This window comes from Natator depressus, chromosome 6 (assembly GCF_965152275.1).
Source record: "Natator depressus isolate rNatDep1 chromosome 6, rNatDep2.hap1, whole genome shotgun sequence".
NCBI classification, from domain to species: Eukaryota; Metazoa; Chordata; order Testudines; family Cheloniidae; genus Natator; species Natator depressus.
The window spans coordinates 17,690,899-17,714,365 of record NC_134239.1 but is presented as its reverse complement, the minus strand read 5'-3'; the positions used below and the strand labels follow the sequence as shown (position 1 = coordinate 17,714,365).

Here is a 23,467-nt window from a genome sequence, read left to right as displayed (position 1 = left end):
CTATTGCTTATTCTCCCTTCGTCTCCCAACTCATCAAACACGCTATCTACAACTGCTGTTTGGAGTTCCTGTATCCAGTTCCATCCTAGACCCTCTCCATTCTGGCATCCTCTCCACAGAAATTTCCTTTACCAAGGTCTTTAATCTCAGGGCTTGTATTCAATCCTTCCCCTCCACAACCTGACCTTTCTCTTCTTGAAATCTTTTACTCTCTCTCAGCTTTCATGACTCTATCCCCTCCTGCTTTTCTCTTCTAGTCAGTGTTTCATTTGGTGGATCATCCTCATTCCCCTCCAACATTCATTGGGGTTCCACAGGGCTCCATGCTTGCCTGCCTCCTTATCTCCACTTACATGCTATCACTTGGCAATTTCATCATCTTTATGCTGATAACTCACAGATCTATATCCTTTCTCTAGACCTCTCTCCATCCAGACTAAAATCCTGGCCTGTTTTTCTGACATCTCTTCATCTAGGTCCAGCCATCACCTTAAGATGAACATGGCCAAAACTAAGCTCTTGATCTTCCCCTCTCCCCCAATCTCTCCCTTCTCACAATCACTGTGGAAAGCAATGTCATCCTTCCAGTATCACATGCTCGTAATGTGGGTATCATTTTTCACTCAGTCCTTTCTCTCGATCCACATATCCAGGCCATGTCTAAATCTTGCCACTTCTTCCTGAACAACATTCTAAGATCTGGTCTTTCCTTTCAGGCCACAGAGCTACAACTCTAATCCAGCCCTTGTCTTCTTTCATCTTGGCCTCTACAATCTCCTCCTCTTTGGCTTTGACAAATGCAGTCTTGCCATCTCAAGTCCATGCAAAATGTTGCTGCTAAGATAACTTTCTTGCCTTGTTCTTACTATGTCAGTCCCCTCCTCCACTATTTAGCTATGTTTCTGCCACTGCTGTGGTATCTGAGTGCCTTCCATGAGTCTCCTTCAAACAAACCCTGTAATGTGCCCATTCTCTAAGGGGCACTGTTCTTTAAAGGACAGCTCCCATTAATACAAACAATTAAAATACAGCTATAAGCATATAGAAACACAACTTCCAAATTCACCTTCTAATATAATGGTTTGCAATCTAAAACCATTTAAACTATTAATCAAGGGTCCTCACGCTGACTTACTTATATTTTCTCTCATATGGGTTATTAGCTTGGTCTGAACTGACAATCTTCAGCACAGACTTCTACCACTTCAGCTATAGGAGTCACTCTTGGGTGGAAGCTGTGCTGTTAACCACTGTGTGGAATAGCCCATAGCTGGCTATGCAGCTATGTATGAACTGACACTGGAATGTTGGGTATCATGATTCTTAGGAGGGGTTCTGTTCCTGACTCTGGAATCAGACTATAGTCTACTCGTCAGAGTCAGCCTAGGTAAGTGTAAAGATCCTCTCGTTTGGGTTGTCTGCAGGGTCTGTAGAGCTGGAAACATGAGCTTCAACCACTTGACTTAAAGAACCACTCCTTTTAGCATGGAGGCAGTCCCAGATTCCTCACCCTCAATGTGATCTAGCCACTGGAGAGGAGCGAAGAACCACACTGTTAGGGGGGTTACTCAAGGAAATATGTTGGCCCCTTTCACCTCACAGGCAATGTGACCATGACAAAAGAACCATCAAAGTCCTAGTGCCAGGGAGAAAGAAGACCCAGAAGAAACCTCTGTGCCTGCAACTGATGCATGGGAGAAGTCGATAAGTCAGACAAATGGCACAGCCATATAATGCAACCAGGAAGAACCTAGCCTGATACAAGAGTCGAATTGGGGCTGTCCTATTAGAGACCTGGATTCTATTCAGAGCTCAGTGGCCTTAGTTATCTTAACTGTCAATTGGGTGAATGATAGTTATATCTCCCCTAAGCTAGGGGTCTGAGGCCTTGCTTAACAAGGGCTGTGACATGCACACAAATATTAAGAGCAGCAAATAGAAGAGCTAGAATTGGAAGTCTTGGCCTCTTCACTGGCAATTTAATATACTTCACTCACTGTGAGGAAATGTGTGGCAGACCCGCATATAGGTGAATGTCCTGCAAGATGTGAGACACTTGGCAGGGCTAGTTAAGATTGTTTTGGAGTCCTGCTGAGCTGTTAGTACTGGACCTGTGACCGGACAACACTTGTGAAGCAAAGAGTTAATTTTGTTTATAGCTGATTCTGACTGACAGGAAACAAACTTCTGAAAAATTCTTTAAATTGCATGTAAGACTGAATAACCATATTTTACTGCACATGGGTAAGAGCTGTCTAGCAAGAACACTTCCTCTTTATTATTTTTAAATGATCCATGAGAATGGGGTACTATTGACACTGTGCATAAAGTTATGGTGGAGTTTTCAGTTTAATAGGATGATTAAACCTTCATTTTAAAGAAAAAAGATCTTAAAAGTGGCATTAAATTGAAATTACAACTGACAGAGTACTTGAACTCATCAGACTCAACGAGTCTACTGCTCAAACTAACTGCAATAGTCCAAGAATAACACTCTAAGATGACCGGCAAGTACAGGGCAACCTAGTGTCATTTAGCCCACACAGTGTCCAAGCACTGAGCCATCCAAGGATGGCACTCTAAAGACTATGCAAACATGACGTGCACCGTCAAGCTGATACTCAGCATGTAGCTTTACTCTGTTGCTGGTGTGAATGAAAGGCGGGGAATTGGGTTTGTTCTGCTTTGCAAGCGGAGCATTATTTTCTTGACATTCCCTGAGATTAGGTAGAACCGTCTGTCCTTTAAGGTTAGTAAGTTTAGTGAAATTTAAAATAAGAAGAAAGCTTGAATTTGGATAAAAAGAATCTGAAAAATTCAATTATTTTTTCTACCTTTGTTGAGAAGAATATCATTGTACATTGGCGGCATAGAAATATGGGTCTATTTCCTTATGATTTCCTTGCCCCTTGATGAAGGCTTTTCAAAGATCACTTAAAGTCTCAGTGAATAGCTCTCTACCTTCCTTGTACAATTGTTCACACAAAGCATGCTTCCCTCCCAAGCTCTTTGGTCTCACCTCACTCCTGTCCATAACCCATTTATGTAACACTATAGCAAACATTTCAGCCACTGCGTGGACAAAGCAGACCAAACAATCATGCTAAGAAAAAGGAAAAACACCTTTTTTGGTAGCGTGAACCTGAGGAAATCTCCCTAACTATCATTAGCCTGCCAAAATAGAATTATTTTGCGGTGGGTCATTCAGCCATTTATTAGCTATCAAAACAGAGGGATAATCATGTTTCATCAATTAAAGGAGGTGCACATATTAGAGGTCCAATAATACTTACTGATCCAATTCTTCATGTCTTTGTGGTACTTCTTCCTTACGGTCTTCAAATCTGAATGTGCAGGCATACATCTCAAGAGACACCAGTCTATGGCAGTTGTTTACACAAAATGAAAGAACTATTTGGTCCATTGGAGTAAGTTTATTTCGACTTATCACTATTTTAGTGAAAGGCTCCAATGCATTTTTCATAAAATTTTCATCTTGGATCTCATACAAACAGCGAAACTCCTCAAGCTGACAAATGATTTTATCATACACAGAGGGCACAGATAGCACTGTGTGTTTATTTGTCTGAATCCACTTCAGTAAATCTGGCTTAATTTTAGGTGAAATTTTAAACCCAAATTTTTTCTCCATGTCCTTTATTCTTTTTTCATTTAAAAGACCATACAGGAATCGCACTGTTAACATTAAGTAATTCCTAGAGTTTCCATAGTTTTCTAACAATGTTTTCACATCTTTCTTGAGAATCCCTGAATCTTCCATTGTTTCTTCATCTTCCTCCAGGACATAAAACAAAGCTGCAAAAAATTCCTGAAAGCTTAAGTGAATGAAGCTGTAGAGACATTCAGTGTCAATATCTTTTTTAGAAATGTTTTCGTTCAAAAAGAGAGGGAGAGCATCTGCCTGATCTAACCCCAACATCTTGATTTCTTCTTCCTCAAACAGTATCTTTCGCTTCCAGATTCCATCAGCAGCCAAAGAGCAAAGTCCTCTCAAGCTAGCTTTCTTGCATGGCTTTGAATTGCTGCTAGGAGGGTTAACTAAACTGGAAAGATAGAGCACATACATTCCGGTGGTTGTTTTGGAAGCTTGTGCAAGATCCTCACCTTTTTCAAGCTGTTGTTTCAGAACCGTGCAGATGATCCAACACATGATGGGGACAAAGCACATAGTGAAGAGAATTTCATTTTCTCTCACAAATCTAAACGCTTGTCTTGCTTGTTTCTCATTTCCAAAGAACTTATGGAAATACTCTTTCCTGTCAGCTTCAGAAAACCCCAGAATCTCTGCGTGACGTTCACACTCCAAACACTTCCCCAGTTTCTCCAGAGCAGCTGGTCTTGTAGTGATCAGCAAGTGGGATGTGGGAAGAACTGTTTTCCTAAATAAACTGCTCAGTATAATTTCCACTGGCTTCTTCTCCCAGGGCTCAGAGCACAGGTTATCTTCTGACTGATCAAAGGAAAATCTTAGTTCATCAAATCCATCAATTATGAACAGGAGTTTATCTGGTTGTCCCAGAATGTGATTAATTGATGTCTTATTATTAGGACAATGTTTTAAAATCATGTCAGCCACACTTACTTCCTTAGTAAGAAGGTTCATCTCCCTACAATTTATGTAGAAGACATAATCAAACATTTCTTTATAAAGTTCCCCAGCTGCCCAGTCCAACATGATCTTTCTTGAAGTCATTGTTTTTCCAATCCCTGCAGCTCCCACCAGCATAACAATCTGTGGTGTTTGTCCATCTTTGTCAGGTTTAAATAAGGTACCCGTGGTAATCACAGAACTAGCTCGCTCAGTCATGGCTTCTGTATGGCTCCATCCCATGGTTATTATTTCATGTTCTCGTTTTTTTTCATGACCATGATTGTTAACAATAATCAGCTTTGTGTATCTGCTGTTTAGCTTCACATTCTCACCAAGACACGCGTTCCTGTCTTTTATTGCTTGATACTTTTTTTGTACATATTCTCTGTACTTCACCCTGAAATCTAAGTCAGTGACATAAAGTGTTAGAAATATTGAAGAGCCAGAAGTTCAGAATAAAGATAGTTAAACTGTTACAGTAAATCTATAAATTTATAAAATGATAGTACCTTAAATTTATGTTATACCTTTCATTGAAAAGGATCCCCAAATGTTTAATTAGATCTGATCCTGCAGCCCTTAGTTAAATTATTCATGTGAGTAAAAACTGTGGTAATCACTTCACCCACCACGGAAATACAGCCATCTCTAGAGTGAAATGTGTTAACTATTTAACACTGCACATAACACCACATAACAAATGAAGACATGAAATGGGGAAGAATGCCCCATGCAAAATTTCATGTTCTCTCTCCTTTGCATGATAATTGTTTGAAATAATCAGTTTTGTGTATCTTTAGAATCATATTCTCACCAGTAAATCTGTTCATGTATTTTATGACAGGTTTCAGAGTAACAGCCGTGTAAGTCTGTATTCGCAAAAAGAAAAGGAGTACTTGTGGCACCTTAGAGACTAACCAATTTATTTGAGTATAAGCTTTCGTGAGCTACAGCACCCGATGAAGTGAGCTGTAGCGCACAAAAGCTTATGCTCAAATAAATTGGTTAGTCTCTAAGGTGCCACAAGTACTCCTTTTCTTTTCATGTATTTTATGACTCTGTACTATTTTTAATATCTTACTACTTCCCCCTGTAATCTAAATCAGTGGCATGAGGCACTAGAAATATTTAACTGGACATTCAGAAAAAGGACAGACTTCTCATTGATCTGTTCCAATAAAGTTATCGTAACAATAATAATGGTACCAGAAATTCATATTGCATTTTTCCTCATAGAGGATCCTGTAATTGCTTAACTGCAGGCCTGATCCTTCCACCCTTACTCAAATAAATCATCCCACTGAAATTATTCATATGCGTAAAGACTGTGGGTATCACTTTATCCCCCACTGAAATTCAGCCTTGCATTGGGTGAAGCCTGGCAACTATTGAACAGTGCACAGCAACTGTATACAAGTTAGGAGGAGAATATCATATCTAGTTGAAACAGTGCTGGGTATTTAGGTGGAAAGAATGTAACTTCACAAACTAGACTATGGCCAGGGCACACAGCTTTGAAAAACTGTCACAGGATGTTTGTGGACCACAATTGGGTACCTCCACTTGTCTTCCTCGCTTAAAAGCGGGTGCCTGTAGTAGCAGAGTGTCTGAGCACCATGCTGGTGCATTGGCTCAGTATTGATTGTTGTAAGAAACCTCCCCAGAGGAATGTTGTGCACAAGTCTGTAGTGGAAGTTGCCCAAGGTAACAAAAGTCCCACTCAGCCCATTATATAAAAATGTCTGTAAAAGTCAGCAAGTGGACGAGAAGCTGGATATGAGTCAGCAGTGTGCCCTTGTTGCCAAGGAGGCCAATGGCATTTTGGGATGTATAAGTAGGGGCATTGCCAGCAGATCGAGGGACGTGATCGCTGCCCTCTATTCGACACTGGTGAGGCCTCATCTGGAGTACTGTGTCCAGTTTCGGGCCCCACACTACAAGAAGGATGTGGAAAAATTGGAAAACATCCAGCGGAGGGCAACAAAAATGATTAGGGGACTGGAACACATGACTTATGAGGAGAGGCTGAGGGAACTGGGGATATTTAGTCTACGGAAGAGAAGAATGAGGGGAGATTTGATAGCTGCTTTCAGCTACCTGAAAGGGGGTTCCAAAGAGGATGGCGCTACACTGTTCTCAGTGGTAGCAGATGACAGAACAAGGAGTAATGATCTCAAGTTGCAGTGGGGGAGATTTAGGTTGGATATTAGGAAAAACTTTTTCATTAGGAGGGTGGTGAAACACTGGAATGCGTTACCTAGGGAGGTGGTGGAATCTCCTTCCTTAGAAGTTTTTAAGATCAGGCTTGACAAAGCCCTGGCTGTGATGATTTAATTGGGGATCGGTCCTGCTTTGAGCAGGGGGTTGGACTAGATGACCTCCTGAGGTCCCTTCCAACCCTGATATTCTATGATTCTATGATTCTAAGAGTTGAAAATCACCAAAATGTATTTGCATCGGTTAATTTTAATGGAATGACTGTCTGGGAGTCACTAAACAGAACAGCAAAATGCATGGATTGGAAGGCGTGAGTTTTATTATCACAGCTGCCATCTCTACCACCTCATGGGATTCACAATGATACCATTCGGCTTTCAGCATCCTGATTCTGAAGGACATTCTGATCACACCAAGAGCCAGAGAGAGGGAACCAAATGACATCACCAACTCCATTGACTTTGGCTAAATCCTGAACACCACCTGGGGGGGTGAGCCTGAGATTCCTGCTGCCACCCCCTTCTTCTTGTGTCAGTTTTCTTTTCTACCTTCTGTCTCCTTTCTTCATGTTTCTAGTTTTTCCCTTTCTGCTTTCTGTCTAATAAGAGTCTGGTTTAGCCAGCCAAAACAATTAATCTTTCACAACACTACTATGTGTCTGAGGCCCGAGAAGCAGCTAAAAGCAATGCCTTAAACGGCTTGACCCTGCTAAAAGTTTGCCATGCCTCAGAACAGCTGATCAGACCATGTGCTGGACCTGAGATTCTCCAGCAGTGAGGTTGCCAGTGAAAGTCGACATCCAGGACAAAGGCTGTATTTTCTTTTTACTATTCTTTCCTCTCCCCTTTCTGTGAATTTGTTTTGTTTCTTCTTAAAGAAAAACAGTTTGTGACTTCAACAACAGCAGCAGCTGCAACACGAGGGCATTTCCTGCAGTCTGATACCAGCTGTTGCCCATTAAACCCTAGGAAATGTTTTTCACCTCCAGTGCTATTATCATAGTCGCCATACAATGTTGCCATTGGGAATTGGTATCATTACTGCTGTATTTGTGATATTCTCCTAGTCCGGGGAGTAACAAGGGAACCCTGTGCTAATGGTATCATCCGGATAGATATTTGTACAGATTTTGTTAACATAACTGTTTGTGTGTCAAAGAGATAGTTCCAGGAAAGCATCCAGTTGAGTAAGCAGGCAACCACTGTACTGGGGTAACTTCCCATGTAGATATCACTTACCTTTTGCTGAAGCCTCTGACTGTTTTTGATTCAAATGCAAATCTGAAAGATAAATTATATTTAAATGACATTGTACGATTTTAGAGTGCATTCCAATGCAAGTGTATTTATATTCTGTATAGAGCCACTTAGTGACTGAATGATGTAATTTCACCTTGTGTTTAAAAGCTAAGTACTGAAGAGAACCCTGCTACCAGCAGTCATTTTGTACAGTGCCATTTGGGAAACACTGTAAAGGAAGTTCTGTTTGTGTGCTCTATCTGCTTGTCATCTACACTTTACATAATGGTCAGGCTACATCATCAGAGAAACAAAGAACACCTCTAACTGGGGCAGACAGTCAATTCAGGAGTGTTTTTAGGAAGAGGGAATCCCTCAAGAAACACTCATGTGCCAAAGCAGATCAGATGAAACAATTAAAGGGCCCATATAGATGACAATTGTGCCCTAGTGCAGGGGTTGGACTAGATGGCTCAGGGCCTTTCCAAACCGAGAGACCTAAGGCAGACATTGGGGCAGATAGAGGGAAATTTTTTTGTTCAAATAATTATAATCAAGATGCAACCACTGGGAGCTCCAATAATGGGGTCTTTTCTTGCCTCTCCCCGCAGCTTTTCCCTTATATTTAATTATTTACATAAACCAGTTATTGCCTGATCAACTAGATGCTATTTTATACAATTTTTTTAATTATGCGGGCAGCCAAGAATAGGTCACATTAAACAGTGATTGTAACCGATGCAATGGCTGAGTTAAAGGAATAAAGTACCCTCTTCCTTCATTCCTCAGAAACATAAAGACCCAAATAATTATGATCTTACAGGTTTAGAGACGCAATCAGTGATCAGGGCCACACTGTACTAGGTCCTGTGCACAGTGCTTAATTTGTGCCAGAGCTTGCCAGGACTGAGCCCCGGCGCCTCTCGGCTTTCTGCATCAGTTATGAAAGTTAAAAAAAAAATCGCTTGAGCTCCGGCACCTCTTTCATTCCCAGTAAAGCACTGCCTGCACACATTTACAACAAGACCATCCCTGCCTGACAGAGCTCACAGTCTACACCAAATAACTGCCCCCTGCCTTGCACTCTGGAGGCTGCTAAACTTACGCCCTGGGGGACCTTCCACGGGAGTGAATGCCAAAGGCCTCTAGGGAGAGCCCCGCTGCCAGCCCTGGAGCGTTCCATCCCAGGGACCCCGGGCAGAACCAACCCAGCTGGGCTCCACTGTCACTGTGGGTGAGAGGAACAGGAATGACTGTAACAGGGTTGAGTTTAGCTCCATCACTGAGCACGTGGATTCTAACACTGCTCCACTAAAGAGTGGATCCCCGTTGGCACTGGCTCTTTCACTCTTGTGGGGACACTGCAAAGCAGCCTTGAGCTTTTGGAACCACAGCTCTCTAGATTTGCTAGCTACTTCCTGAGTGTTTGTATTGCACTGAATTTGGGTTTTTTATGTTGGTTTGTGATTATCTTTGTTTTGGGAGGGGGTTGTCTGTATGTTTGTTTTTTAATGAAAAATAGCCTGGAAGATAAAGTTCCTGCCTGGAACCTCAGAAATATCTCATGGGGCCAGTCAGCTGTTTGGTGATAAGAGACTGGGCCACGCTCTCTGCTGTGATCAGTTTCCAATTACGCATCCGCAATTCTCTGTCCCAGCCAGGCACTTGGAACAGCACCCTGGGGGCTGTTCCAACTTGCAGCAGCCATCAGTGGTCCCCAAGGAACAGTCCTGCAGCTGGGGATCCACTTCAGTTACTCCTCCTCCCCAACTCTCTCTGTCTGAGACACTCCCTCTGCACCACCGTGTTGGTTCTACACCCACTAGGACTGCCCCACACTGCGGATTTCCTCAGATGGAGAGTTACAGGCTGCCGCTGCTCCCCTTGTGCCACCTGAGTGGAGAAAAGGCAGTGGAGCAAGTCAGAGAATCTGGCCCACCACGCGCATCTCTGCTTTGCATCCCCCTAGCTTCCTGCTGGGATTTAAAATTTTTCATTCCTGCCATCAGCCTGTTTCTCCTTCTGTTCCTGCTGCTGCTGCCCTGGGGCAGATTCCCAGGTTTTTGACAGTAACTTTAGGTTTCTTACCCTTCTGTCTTTCTTCTCTGAGTTTAGCAGCAGAATCTCGGAGATTGATCTGAGTGAAAACGTCTATGGTTACATCTACTGCAGCCTCTCCACCATAGCATTCCATGAGTAGGTTCTTCGTATCTGTCCTGTCAGCATTCCCCAGCCGACCTCGGGGGATGGTACCTTTCCCCTCAAAGTCAGAATGTGATAGTTTGTCTTTAAATCTTTTGACGTCTTCCTGAAGAAGGTTGTCAAGGGCACTTTGAAGCAGGTCACTGATTCTGCTTCGGTTTTCCATCACCAGTATCAGGAAAAAGAAACTAAAATACAATGTAAGGTCCCATTATTAATCATTAATATGGAATAACAACTGCAATTCCCATGTAGAGGAAATAAGTGTAGCCTAGTGGTGAAAGTAGGTCATTGGGGCTTATGACTCCTCAGTGCTTTTCCTCACAAATGACTCACTGGACAGCTCATTTGGTCTCTGTACTTTAGTTTACCTATCTGTAAAATGGGACAGTTGTGCTCATTTAACTCCCAGGGGTGTCATGCAGTTAGCTACTGTTTTTAAAGCCAGTTGAAGTTTTAGGATGAAAGGTACTATAATAATAGCATTTATCGTCCAAATGCATTTCCAGATACAAGGGTGGGGGTACCTAATTTAGACAAAAACCTAGTACAGTCTGGAATCTCTATATCACGGTCCTGGAATAGCAAGACCTTTCTACTGGGAACCAGTGGTAGTTTGGAAAGCCTCAGGAATATTTTAAATGTCAGTGCAGAAGGTAAAGACCAGCAGTGGTACTTTCTGACACAGTGATCAGGCCCCATAAGTTAAATGTATAAACTATAACTACTTCTGATTAAATATAGCCCCGCCCAAGAGAAAATGCAGCATATCATGTGCTTACCATTTGGCCAGAAACTACAAACCAGAGCTGATGGCCTTCATTTGACTGGTTTCTCTCAGACTTCTCAGTGCTGAAACACAGATGCACAGAAATAATCTAGGAAGAGGAATAGGAAACCATATGCTCAAAGTTTATTTCCTCAACAAAGCCAAACTAAAACATCTCCAGTTAAAGCTGACCTTCAGCACTTTCTGAATTTTTATAAACAGCCCTCATACTACAGCATATAAGTTTTTAAGCCTTTTGTGCGTGTCTCTGCATGTGCACACACAAAATCCTTTTCTGGTTTTTCATTCCTTATAGAAGTTTACCTTTTGGACACACTTTTTTTGGCCTCAGCAATTTGTACATCTATTTTCTGTGAAATGGTGGCACCCCAAACTTGTCCAAGGATTTGTTCATCACTCTTCCTCTTGTGCTTATTTTGTGTTGGGAGAAAATACTGTAGCAGTTTTACCCAAGACAAAGAAGCAAACGTGTAAAGAAAGTGTGATAGACAGAGAATGGGGAATGCTTTCTGCATCTGCTACATATGCAAATAGGGGTGATAGCAGGGGGAGGAGCTTAATTTCCTCACTTTGCTTTTTCTGGTGGTGGGATCCAATATTTTGAGTTTCAAAAGATTATGAGAACAGGGGTTTGACAAAATTAAAGCAAGCAGAAGTGGATCTTCATGGACTATGAACTTCATAAGATGAAAAAGGTAAGTTGAAAAAGCTTTACAAGTCACTTGTAAAGTTACTCAGAAGGAAGTTGCTACTTGATACATGGAGGAAGGAGGCATTTCTGATACATCCCTGTAAGATTCTTTATCTCTGCTGTCTTTCTGGGGCAATCCCCTTTATTCCCACAAAGATCAAATTAGCAGCCCCTTTTGGGGTGATAGCCAGCTTGAGGTGCTTTGCACCCAGACACCTGGCACCATTTGGGCTTTGTCTTCTCATTGCGGTTTCAGTTACAATAAGAAATTCTCACATTTGTTGTTTTCATTTGCAGCTCCCTAGCCCCAGCTGAGAAGGGAAAATTGGGACATTCACCATTCGTTTCAGCAGAGAAATGAGAAGAATAGTGACAAGGAATCCATGGGTCCCACTCCACTTCAGATGGCAGCAGAATGGGGAGTTTCTTCCTGGTTTACAGCAGGGGTCTGATCCTCAGCTAGTGTAAGTCATCACAGCTCTGCTGACATCAATGGAACCACCCTCATTTACACCAGCTGAGGATCTGGCCAAGGGACAGTTCATGTCTTGGAAAGGACTGAGGGTCTAGGAAGAATGTAGGGAGTGGCCCATATGTGGATTCCTAGATAAATTGTTTCACAGGGGGCTGGATTTGCTTCCATCTGCCCTGCACATAAAGTGAATATGACAACTGCTTTCCTAGAGACACTCATCTGCTGAGAACAGCAATACGGATGCTATCAACACTCTCTCGACTTGGTCTCCTGCTGTGTCCATTAGCCTATCTTTACAACTCAACCCAGACAGCCTCTCCAGGATGCCTCCTTCAGGAATGGCATTTAAATATAATACACCTTCCCAAAAATATGTTAAGAGGACATTTACATCAAGTACTCAAACGTTAGGAAATACCAGAATTAAGGCTGCCTGTGGAACCTGAATTCTGCTTCCTTCTGCGTGTGCACCATGATAGAGTCTTTAATCACTTCATCACATACTATTCTCCCACGGGACCCCACCTCGTTCACTGAACGGGGAGCCAGGTGATATTTTTTTCTGTTCTACTTATTCAATGTGTGGCCCAGACCTCATTCAGCACAAACCATTCAACCCCTGAACTGAACACTGAATTATTCATTTCTCCCTGGGCATTTCTACGGTGCTCTCACATTCTGAGTAATGTACACACATTAATGAATTTATCTTCACAATTCGCCTGTGAGGTGAGAGCTTAGTATTATCCTCGTTTTACAGCTGCGGAATTGAGGCATAGAGATTAAGGCCAAAATTGTTAGAAATGTCCATTAATTTTGGGTGCTCAACTTGAGACATCTGTGGTTTGATTTTCCACAGTACTTAACATTATAGTGCACTTTATATGTTCAAAGCACCAATCAACTTCTGATGCACACATGGGAGCTCGGCATTTCTGCAAATCTGGCCCCAAGTGTCTCATGTTGGGCATCCAAAAAATGAAGAAAATACACTCAGTGTCCAACTATGAACAATTTTAAGTGACTTGCCCAGCATCATACATGCTCTCTGGCAGAGGCAGGGATATAATCCACTTCTCCAGGGCAGCATTCCACTTCCTTTACCATGAAACCATCCTCTCTCTTCCTGTAATCCCCTGCCTAATTCACTACTCACTTTCCGGCTTCTGCAACAAATGAAGCAGGGGTTTTACAGACAATAGTCTCCTACACTACATAACCCTGACTCATCTCCAGAGCAGACGCATCCTGTGCTCTGAATGAGGCAGGGTTCCTATGGAAAAGATAGTATGTGGTCACATAATTAAAGACTGTATCATAATGTACATAAGGGGGGAAATTAAGTTTGCACGGGTAATCTTAATTATGGCACTTCCTAACTTCTGACTGCTTGATTTTGCAATCTTAATGTTCTTTTAATGTAGTTTTTATCACATTATATCTCTCTCTGCTGTAGAGCCAGGCTGTTTTAGTACTGTACCAGGATTCCAAATGTACAGGAGTCTGAGGGAGAGAAAATAACAACCCGTGCATTTTGAAAACCTCTAAAAACTAACTGGGATGAGAATTAGCTGAACTTGGCAGCTGTTTGATGTCACCCGGCTCACCATTCATTTGACCAGACTCTTTACTGCCATGAGGCATTTCTTGCTTGTGCTCTGCTCGTTACCTTGAGGAGAGCCAATCTGGTCATGCTGAGGCATCACTGTAGATCTGTTTTGTATCCACAGGGCCCAATTTATCATTGCCAGCACCTTGTGCACTTATTTACACCAGTGCACAATAAGTGCATGGTGGGTGTAAAATGCCCCACAACCAGAATAGTGGATTGTACATGCTCCATGTAAAGTTCCACCGTTGTGATGCAGGCTATTTCTCATTCATTCCCAAACAACATTTGTTCAGGCTCAGAGGAAAATCTTTATGTGCGGCAACATAAGTGCAGGGGACAGCAAGCAGACTATGCCCTGTGGATGGAAACACACATACTTGCAGACACGCACCTCAGTTTCACTCACCTATTTGTGTGTGTGCTGTTAACTCAAACAGCAAGCAATTAAACCTCCTGTTCAGCATGACTCTGTATTTCCTGAATGAAGGGCAACTCTTTACGCAGCAGACATTAGCCAGGTCTTAAGATATTTGGACTTCATGATGCACCCGCAGTAAAACCTCAGTCAAAGTTGTGTAACTACAGCCAAGTGTTCTGCATAGTCAGGGCCATATCCTGCCATCTTTACTCATGTTAATTTCAGTGGGGCGGTTTGCAGGTAACATATACTCAAGGTGAGTAAAGGGATCCTGACAAATTAAACCAAGTTTTGGTGAAAGGTTCATCCCTAAGCATCCTATCTCATTTATGGACAAAGGAAAGTCTGGCAGAGCCCTGAAAAGCCACTGACAGAAAACATGACAAATGCTTAACTAAATAAAAAATTATCACTATTCAACTAAGTTCCTCAATCTACTAGCTAGAGTCTTAGGCTACGTCTACACTAGAAATGCTACATCAGCACAGCTGCAGCTCTGTAGACACTTACTAGACACTTACTACAGCGACAGAAAGGGTTCTTCCATCCCTGTAGTAAATCCACCTCTCCAAGAGGTGGGGGCTAAGTCAACAGAAGAATTCTTCCATTGTCCTAGCAGTTTCTAAACTGGGGTTTAGGTCAGCTTCATTACATCACACAGGGTATGAAATTTTTCACAATCCTAAGCAAAGTAGTTCAGCTGACTTACCTTTTTAGCGTGGACCAGCCCTGAGGGCCACAGGTTTAAAAACAGGGTCAAATTTTTCTACCTGTAACCCATTGCGGATGCAATTTTGTGAGTGACAATCATTGTAAGCACAAGGCACCGAGGCTGCAAAGGGATGGGACCCTGCACATGTGCAGATTCCTTTGAAGGACTGTGCCCTTAGATAACTGACTAAACGATGGTACTTGCAGATCAGAGAGAGATTTCTAAATGCTGTCATTGGAGTCCAGGATGATTTGTACTCCCAAAACTCAAAGGGTGCAGTAGGCCAATTTCAAAAAAATTGCCCTTAAATAAACTTTGCAGCAGAGAAACAAAAGAATCATTAAATTGGCCACCAGTAAACAGGAACCATAATAAAAATGAAAATTAGAAAAGGAAATGGTTTAGCTACCAAAAATTAAGACAAATGGTGAAGAAATCTAAGCAAAATCAGCGAGTGCTCTTCCTGAGTTACCTAACCAACTGCTGTCCACAGATACTGTTGGGCTGCAATGCTTAGCCACAGGGTGGGGGGATTTATTCTGGTGAGAACCAAGCTTTGAAGAAAAATAATTTAAAAAACATTACAGCAAATATGACCATTCTGTCAATAGAACAGTCAAAGAATGGAAAGATTTCATACAGCCTGTCTCTAGTTGAATCCATTCACTTAATAATCAGGATGGAAGGGTTTCTAGAGGGCCTCTACAAGTGGAAAATTGTAATATCCTAGTTTTTAGGCTCTGAGGCCAAGATTTTCACGGTGACCAGTGATTTTGGCTGACTAAATTGAGACAGCTTAAAGGGGCCTGATTTTCAGAGGATGGGTGTTTAGTAATTTCTGAAAACTATGATGTCTCAAGGTGGGCACACAAAATTGCTAGGCGCTTTTGAAAATCTTAGCTTAAATGTTTAATTTTCAGTTTCTATATAAAAATCGTGAGCATTGATATGGCAGGAAAATGTGGCTGCAATTTAAAATAGGAAAAACTTTAGAGAAATTTCTTTTGAGTGGTGGTTCCAGCTTGGAAAGGAGCCGTTCCTGCCTCTGTATGAGTTTCCATTAACGTAACTCATGATAAGGTGCTATTCCAATGATACCTTACTACCGCCTAAAAAAATTAAAACAGTTTTAAAGCTCTCTGGAGACAGTGCGGGGAAGGTGCCATTCACCACATCTAATGGGAATGTCTGAATGTGGCCAATTTTTGGACATCTACCCTGGATATGATCTTTGAAATTAATGGATCCAGACTGCCGTTGGACCTTTCAGTGATATCACTGGATCACCCTGTGAAAAGAGAGTATGTACTAAGGATGAACACATGGCCCCATAGAACTAAAGGGCAAAACTTCCATTGACTTGAATGGGGCCAGGACATCATCCTAGAAAATGTCAGGCTTGTGCCTAATTTCCCATTAGCAACAAAGTTCTCCTTAGCTGCATGTTAGTAAAAGAACAAGCTCTAGACACAGATATTTAATATTAGAGCCTGGGACACAGATATTTAATATTAGAGCCTTAGAAGTTTTTAAGGTCAGGCTTGACGAAGCCCTGGCTGGGATGATTTAGTTGGGGATTGGTCCTGCTTTGAACAGGGGGTTGGACTAGATGACCTCCTGAGGTCCCTTCCAACCCTGATATTCTATGATTCTATGACACATTATATAGAAAAAGTTATTAACAGGAGAATGGGGTCTAATGATTTCTCGACAATTTGGCTCCCATTCTTTAGAATCTGAATAAAACAATCCCTCAAAACCCCACCCACCAAAGAAACAAATAAGTTTAACTCCTTTTCTTTATGTATGGTTTTATCTTCTCCTGAAGATGTAACTTCAGCTTCCTTTTTGTTTCTGCTACCTGCTCCTCATATTCTGTTTTATATCCATGACTGCATGTTTTCTTCTGTTATGATTGTGGAGTCCTGTCTCTCCCATATCTTCTTTATTTTATTATTTTATTTTAAGTAGCAAACATGCCTTTATTGGTGTGCTTGTTATTGAACCATTAAAAATGTTAAAAGTCTTCAAACCCTATTTCCTTCTTTGATTAGCGCTTGCAAAATGGAGGCTGTGACATGGGACAGCACTTTGTGAGCAGAAATAAGCTTGGGGGGTGGGATGTCCTGGGCTTTTCAGAACTATCTAACAGTTAGAGACTCATGTCCCTTGGGGAGACCCAACAAGTATTTTCACTTCTATGGGTCAAAACTTCTGATTTCATGGGATGACCTAGGTAATTATAGGCCTGTCAGCCTGATGTCAATCCTGGGCAAATAATGGAGTGGCTGATAAGGGACTTGATTAATAAAGAATTAAAGGAGGATAATATAATTAAGGCCAGTCAACATGAGTTTATAGAAAATAGATCCGGTCAAACTAACTTGATGTCTTTTTTTGATGAGATTCCTTAGACTTCTATAATGCCTTTGACTTGGTACCCTATGACACCTTTAAGAAATAAGAATTATACAAAATTAACATGGCACACGTTAAATGTATTAAAAACTGGCTGATGGGTCTCAAAACGTAATTGTTAATTGGGAATCAACATCAGGCAGTTGTTTTTCTAGTGAGGTCCTGCAGGGATCAGTTCTTGGCCCTATGCTATTTAAAATATTTAGCAATGATCTGGAAGAAAACATAAAATCATCACTGATAACATTTGCAGATGACACAAAAATTGGGGGGCATGGTAAATAATGAAGGGAACAGGTCACTGATTCAGAACAATCTGGATCACTTGTTAAACTGTGCGCAAGTGAACAATATGCATTTAATACAGCTAAATGTAAATGTATACGTCTAAGAAGAAAGAATGTAGGCCATACTTACACAATGGGAAACTCTATCCTGGGAAGCAGTGGGGGGAGGGATAGCTCAGTGGTTTGAGCATTGGCCTGCTAAACCCAGGGTTGTGAGTTCAATCCTTGAGGGGGCCGTTTGGGATCTGGGGCAAAAATTGGGGATTGGTCCTGCTTTGAGCAGGGGGTTGGACTAGACTACCTCCTGAGGTCCCTTCCAACCCTATGATTCTATGATATCTATGACACTGACAAGGATTTGGAGGTCATGGATAATCAGCTGAATATGAGCTCCCAGTGCAATGCCGTAACCAAAAGGGCAAATGTGATCCTCGGATGCATAAACAGGGGAATCTTACACAGGAGGAGTAGGGAGGTTACATTATCTCTTCATTTGGCACTCAACCTCTACTGGAATTCTGTGTCCACAATTCAAGAAATATATTGATAAATTGGAGCAGGATCAGAGAAGAGCCACAAGAGTGAGTAAAGGATTAGAAAACCTTCCTTATAGTGATAAGCTCAATCTATTTAGCTTAGCAAATAGAAGGTTAAGCGGTGACATGATCACAAGTATCTATGTGGGGATCAAATATTTAATAATGTACTCTTCAATCTGGCAGAGAAAGGTATTATGAGCTCCAGTGTCTGGAAGTTGAAGCTAGGCAAATTCACACTGGAAATAAGGTGTACATTTTTAACACTGAGGGCAATTAATCATTGGAACAACTTACCAAGTGTTGGGGTGGATTCTCCATCCCTGGCAATATTTAAATCAATACTATGTTTTTGTTTGTTTGTTATTTGAAGATATGTTCTAGTTCAAACAGGACTTTAGTAAGGCTTTTGATACTGTCTTGCATGGCTGTCTCATAAACAAACTAGGGAAATGCAACCTCTCTGGAGCTACTATAAGGTGGGTGCAAAACTGGTTGGAAAACCATTCCCAGAGAATAGTTATCAATGGTTCACAGTCATGCTGACAGGGCATAAGGAGTGGGATCCCGCAGGGATCAGTTCTGGTTCCGGTTCTGTTCAATATCTTCATCAGTGATTTAGATAATGGCATAGAGAGTACACTTATAAAGTTTGCGTACAATACCACACTGGCTGCAAGTGCTTTGGAGGATAGGATTAAAATTCAAAATGATCTGGACAGACTCGAGAAATGGTCTGAGGTAAATAGGATGAAATACAATAAGGGCAAAGGCAAAGTACTTCATTTAAGAAGGAACAATCAGTTGAACACATACAAAATGGGAAATGACTGCCTAGGAAGGAGTACTGCAGAAAGGGATCTAAGGGTCATAGTGAACCAGAAGCTTAATATGAGTCAACAGTGTAACACTGTTGCAAAAAAAGTGAACATCATTCTGGGATGTATTAGCACAAGTGTTGAAAGCAAGACATGAGAAGTAGTTCTTCCGCTCTACTCCGTGCTGATTAGGCCTCAGCTGGAGTATTGTGTCCAGTTCTGGGCGCTACATTTCAGGAAAGATGTGGACAAATTGGAGAAAGTCCAGAGAAGAGCAACAAAAATGATTGAAGGTCTAGAAAACATGACCTATGAGGGAAGACTGAAAAAATTGGGTTTGTTTAGTCTGGAGAAGAGAAGACAGAGAGGGGACATGATAACAGTTTTCAAACACACAAAAGGTTGTTACAAGGAGGATGGAGAAGAATTGTTCTTCTTAACCTCTGAGAATAGGACAAGAAGCAATGGGCTTAAATTGCAGCAAGGGCGGTTTAGTCACAGTTCTCTCTCTGGCTCTCCCCTTGCTCCAGGGGGTAAGCAATCTCTTACTGGTCTGTACAAGTAAGAAATTACTTCCAAGCTGCATTAAGGGGATGGAGGTACAGCGCCCTCCATTCCCCATCCAACTACTCAGGTGAGGGAACAGCAGCTCTGCAGAGGCTGCTCTCCCCATGTGCCAAGACCTGTGGGTGAGTTTTCCACTCACAGGTAACTGTCCTCATGCAAGGGACAGTCTTGCCTCTAGATAATACTTAGTCCTGCCTTGAGTGCAGGGGACTGGACTAGACGGGGCAGCGAGTTACATGGGCCCATGGTGCCCGTGCTCCAGCAATATTCAGGGCCTGGGGACCTGGCTCTACCAATGTTCGGGGCTGGGTATCCCCCAGCCTCACCTGCCTCCCCCGCGCGCCTCCCCCGAGCGTCCCTGCCTGTGCCCTGGGCAGCAGGCGGCTGCCCCCTGCAGCTCCATACTGCACTCCACTCTGTTGTCTCCCGACATCAACTGCTGCCGCAGGGTCCTAGTGCCCCCGACCCCTAGTGCCAGGGCAGGCTGACCCAGGCTGACCCTGCCCTTACCCTTCCGCCTTGGATGGATGGACCGTTCCCTTCTCCAACCCTCTGCCCCAGCCCTGAGCCCCCTCCAGCACCGTGAACCCCTCATCCCCTGCCCCACCCCGCAGCCCTCACCCTCGCACCTCAACCCTCTGCCTGCATCCCTCCCACACCCCAAACCCCTCATCCCCAGCCCCACCCCAGAGCCCTCACATTTTTACATTATTTTTAAAAATATATATCAGCTTACAAGGCAGGTGTGTGGGGAGTGGGACTTGGACCCATTCTGGGCACCGCCAAAAATTATACCAACCTGCCACCCTAGGGACTAGAAGACCTCTTAAGGTCCCTTCCAGTCCTATGAGTCTATATCAGTAAATGGACAGGTTTAAAAGGTGCTGCACCTATGTCTTTCAGCCAAGCATGTACTGTATGTGACATAGCAGCTACACTCTTCAGCCTTCCCTTGCTTTAGCTATTAGCCATGTGTACGCCCAGTAGACAGGGATATGAACACACCTGTAGCACATGGCTCCATTTGTTAGGTGGGGATGAGACCTACCTATCCCAAAGAGGCGATTGCAATGATCCGTTACATGTTCAAAGTTCTTTACAAACACAACTAAAGTGGTATAGAAACATGTATACTGTTAACATGATTTAACTCAATTAGAACAAGTTTGGTAACAGTTCAGTTCCTGTAATTATGGCCAACCTGTATGGTCTTTGGATTCTTTTAGTGGTTTGTGTGGTTGAAATGAATACAGAAATGCTTCTCTAGCTGCTTGTCATCCTCTCTGACCTGAACAGAGTGATGGATCCCCTGATTGGAACACAGGCTTCTCTGCCCCCAGTGGAATTTAGGAATTGCTGTGTTAACAACAGGAATGTTGGACTTAATTCTCTCCTTCCTTGCACCTTTTGTCGTTACTTATCCCTGTGTAAAGTGGGTATAAAACACCCACCAGCCCAATTTGGTCACATTTTAGACCCATTTGCACCCACTTCATACAGACTTAAGTGACTGCAGGGCCACAGAGAATCATACCCACGTGTTCATTTCTGGAAGCCTCAACATCAGAAAAAGAAAGCTACACTTGAAACAGTTCCTAAGAGGCTGATAAAGATAAAATAAAAGAGCTAAATATGCAGGGCCAATTCCTCAGCTCCAATACTGCGCCTCTGCACAGCTCCAGTGATGCAAAAATGGGATAAAGTCATTGTAGCTGACACCCCCCCCCCGCCCCCGGCCTGGGGTGTCTCCAGGTGGGAGCTGTGTGAAATCACCCCTGTCCTACAGTGAGAGACGTGGCCAGGCAGAAGTCAGGGTGGCTGGAATGACGCTAGGCTCAGGCAATCCTTGGCTGTTGGAAAAGCCCTTTGGGGCTACTGGCAACCAGACGCAAGTTAGAGCCGTCCAGAGGCTGGTGTAAAATTGTGCTGGGGGGCTGAACCAACCCCTAGATCTAGGGGTCATAAAATAGAGCTGGCCTAAACCTGGAATTTCCACCCCCTGGGAAATTCAGATATTTTGACTTTTTCTCCTCCCATCCAAAATTGGGACAAGAAGTTGAAATACCGAAAATTTTTATGCAATGAAAGGGTCTGAAAAAATTCAATTGAGACATGTCAAAACTTTTTTTTTTTTTTTACATTTTCAATCAATGCAAAACACTGACAAATCCAAAAGGGAATACTTTGTTTCATTTGGTTGATCCAAATGAAAACATTTTGTTTTAAGTCAGTTTGTGGTTAAATTGCATCTCCCTGTGGTACCATGGTGCCACATATACTCCCCCTCCCCTATGGGCTGGGTTCCCCGGTCAGTCTACATCTTCCATGATGCATGCTAGTCACATGACTCCCGGGATAACCACAGATGTTGGTCAGAGGGGAGAGCACCATGCAGCATGGGAGATGTAATATAGCCAAAGAACACAGCCATCAGGGAGAAAGGGAGGGTGAATCACCAGAACTACAGTTCCCATGAGGCAATGGGGCACCACAGGCAGATAAGTTTAATGCTGAACTGACCTAAAACAAAATATTTTGATTCAGTTTTCTACATAGAAAGATCAAACTTTTCCTGCCAAAAATTTTAGTTTTGTGGAAACTGCATTTTCTATCAAAAAAAATCAAAATAGGTTTGGAGAATATCACAGACTATTTCCCTCCCCACTCAGACTGCTCCTGCTCCAGGTCCCTGGACCCAGAACTGCATGGAAAAGCTTTTATGGAGTTGGAAGGGAAGGCAGAAGAAGATGGAATATACTGTGGTTCAAGTGTTTCTCTCTTTTTTACTCCTAGGGTTGGCACAGTCCAGTTCAGTCATCCCTTCTTGGCCCTTAATGCTATTACAGGGACAAACTGACCCAGTTACTTACTTTCACTTTTCGCCTTGCAGATCCAGAGATCTTCAAGACATTTTGAAACCAGAGCAAACAGCAAATGTTACTCTCCCTTCCGGTTTTAATACAAACATATAAACTATACAAATATATGACCCTGAGAACATACTCCTTCCATTTCCAGGAGGGATCATAGAGCTTGCCATAGCTTTATATTGCTTTTTCTATCTGCACTGCAGAGCCTAGCTTTCTTCATAGAACTTGATTGACTGTAATAATTATGATTAAAATAATAATAATACACATAATTACACATAGAGGACTCACCTTGAGGCTCTAAACAGAGCTTCTTTACATTGAATTTTGAGAATGTTTCTTTATCCTAAGAGGCACGAAAGCTGTCTTCTGCAATCTGCTATGATCAGAGAACAGTTTCACTTCCACACGACTGCTGCATTTCCTGTTTCTTCGAAAGCAGTCACTGTTAGTTAGAACTAGTCCTCCCACTTTCCCCGATGGTGGACAGGAAGGGGCGTGGGGGAGAGACACTTTCTTAAAATGAAGTTAAGACTTTAATTATGCAGTGGTAGCTGGTGCCCAGAATAAACGGGGGGAGCTGCAGGTACCAAGTACCACCCACCCCCTACAAACATCCATCCTCATTGGTCATTTTATAAAGTGAAAAACTGGGAGACACTATGTCAGGGGGTGTCCCAGGAATACTTTTGTTGGGAGATAATGGAGGTTGGTGAGGAAGGGGTAATAGAACAGAGTATGTTCTCCAAACCTCTGCCCCTTCAGAATGAGAAACTGGGACACTTCACAATAAAGGGCTGAAAGGGAGAAAGCAAGTACAGAGTTGCTAACTCTCCTCAGTGCATTGTGAGTCAGGGCTTGTCTACACTTAAAACGCTACAGCAGCACAGCTGCACCACTGCAGGGCTTCAGGTTAGATAGCACCTAGGCCAACGGGAAGGATTCTCCCATCAGCCTAGGTAATTCATCTCACTGAAAGGCAGTAGCTAGGACGACAGAAGAAT

The 23,467-nt window shown here is 42.6% G+C and overlaps 1 protein-coding gene across 1 annotated transcript in view; it reads right to left on the bottom strand.

Annotated features, from left to right (window-relative positions):
- Positions 1–22,825, bottom strand: part of LOC141989731 (NACHT, LRR and PYD domains-containing protein 3-like) — an 82,017-nt gene extending 59,192 nt beyond the window's left edge. The window contains exons 1-4 of the mRNA XM_074956656.1: positions 22,755–22,825; positions 11,052–11,147; positions 10,156–10,457; positions 3,294–5,016 (exon numbers count right to left, since the gene is read on the bottom strand). Coding sequence (XP_074812757.1) covers positions 3,294–5,016; positions 10,156–10,435 — 2,003 coding nt within the window. The 5' untranslated portion in view covers positions 10,436–10,457; positions 11,052–11,147; positions 22,755–22,825. The remainder of the gene's footprint in view (positions 1–3,293; positions 5,017–10,155; positions 10,458–11,051; positions 11,148–22,754) is intronic.
- Between the last annotated feature and the right edge of the window lie 642 nt (positions 22,826–23,467).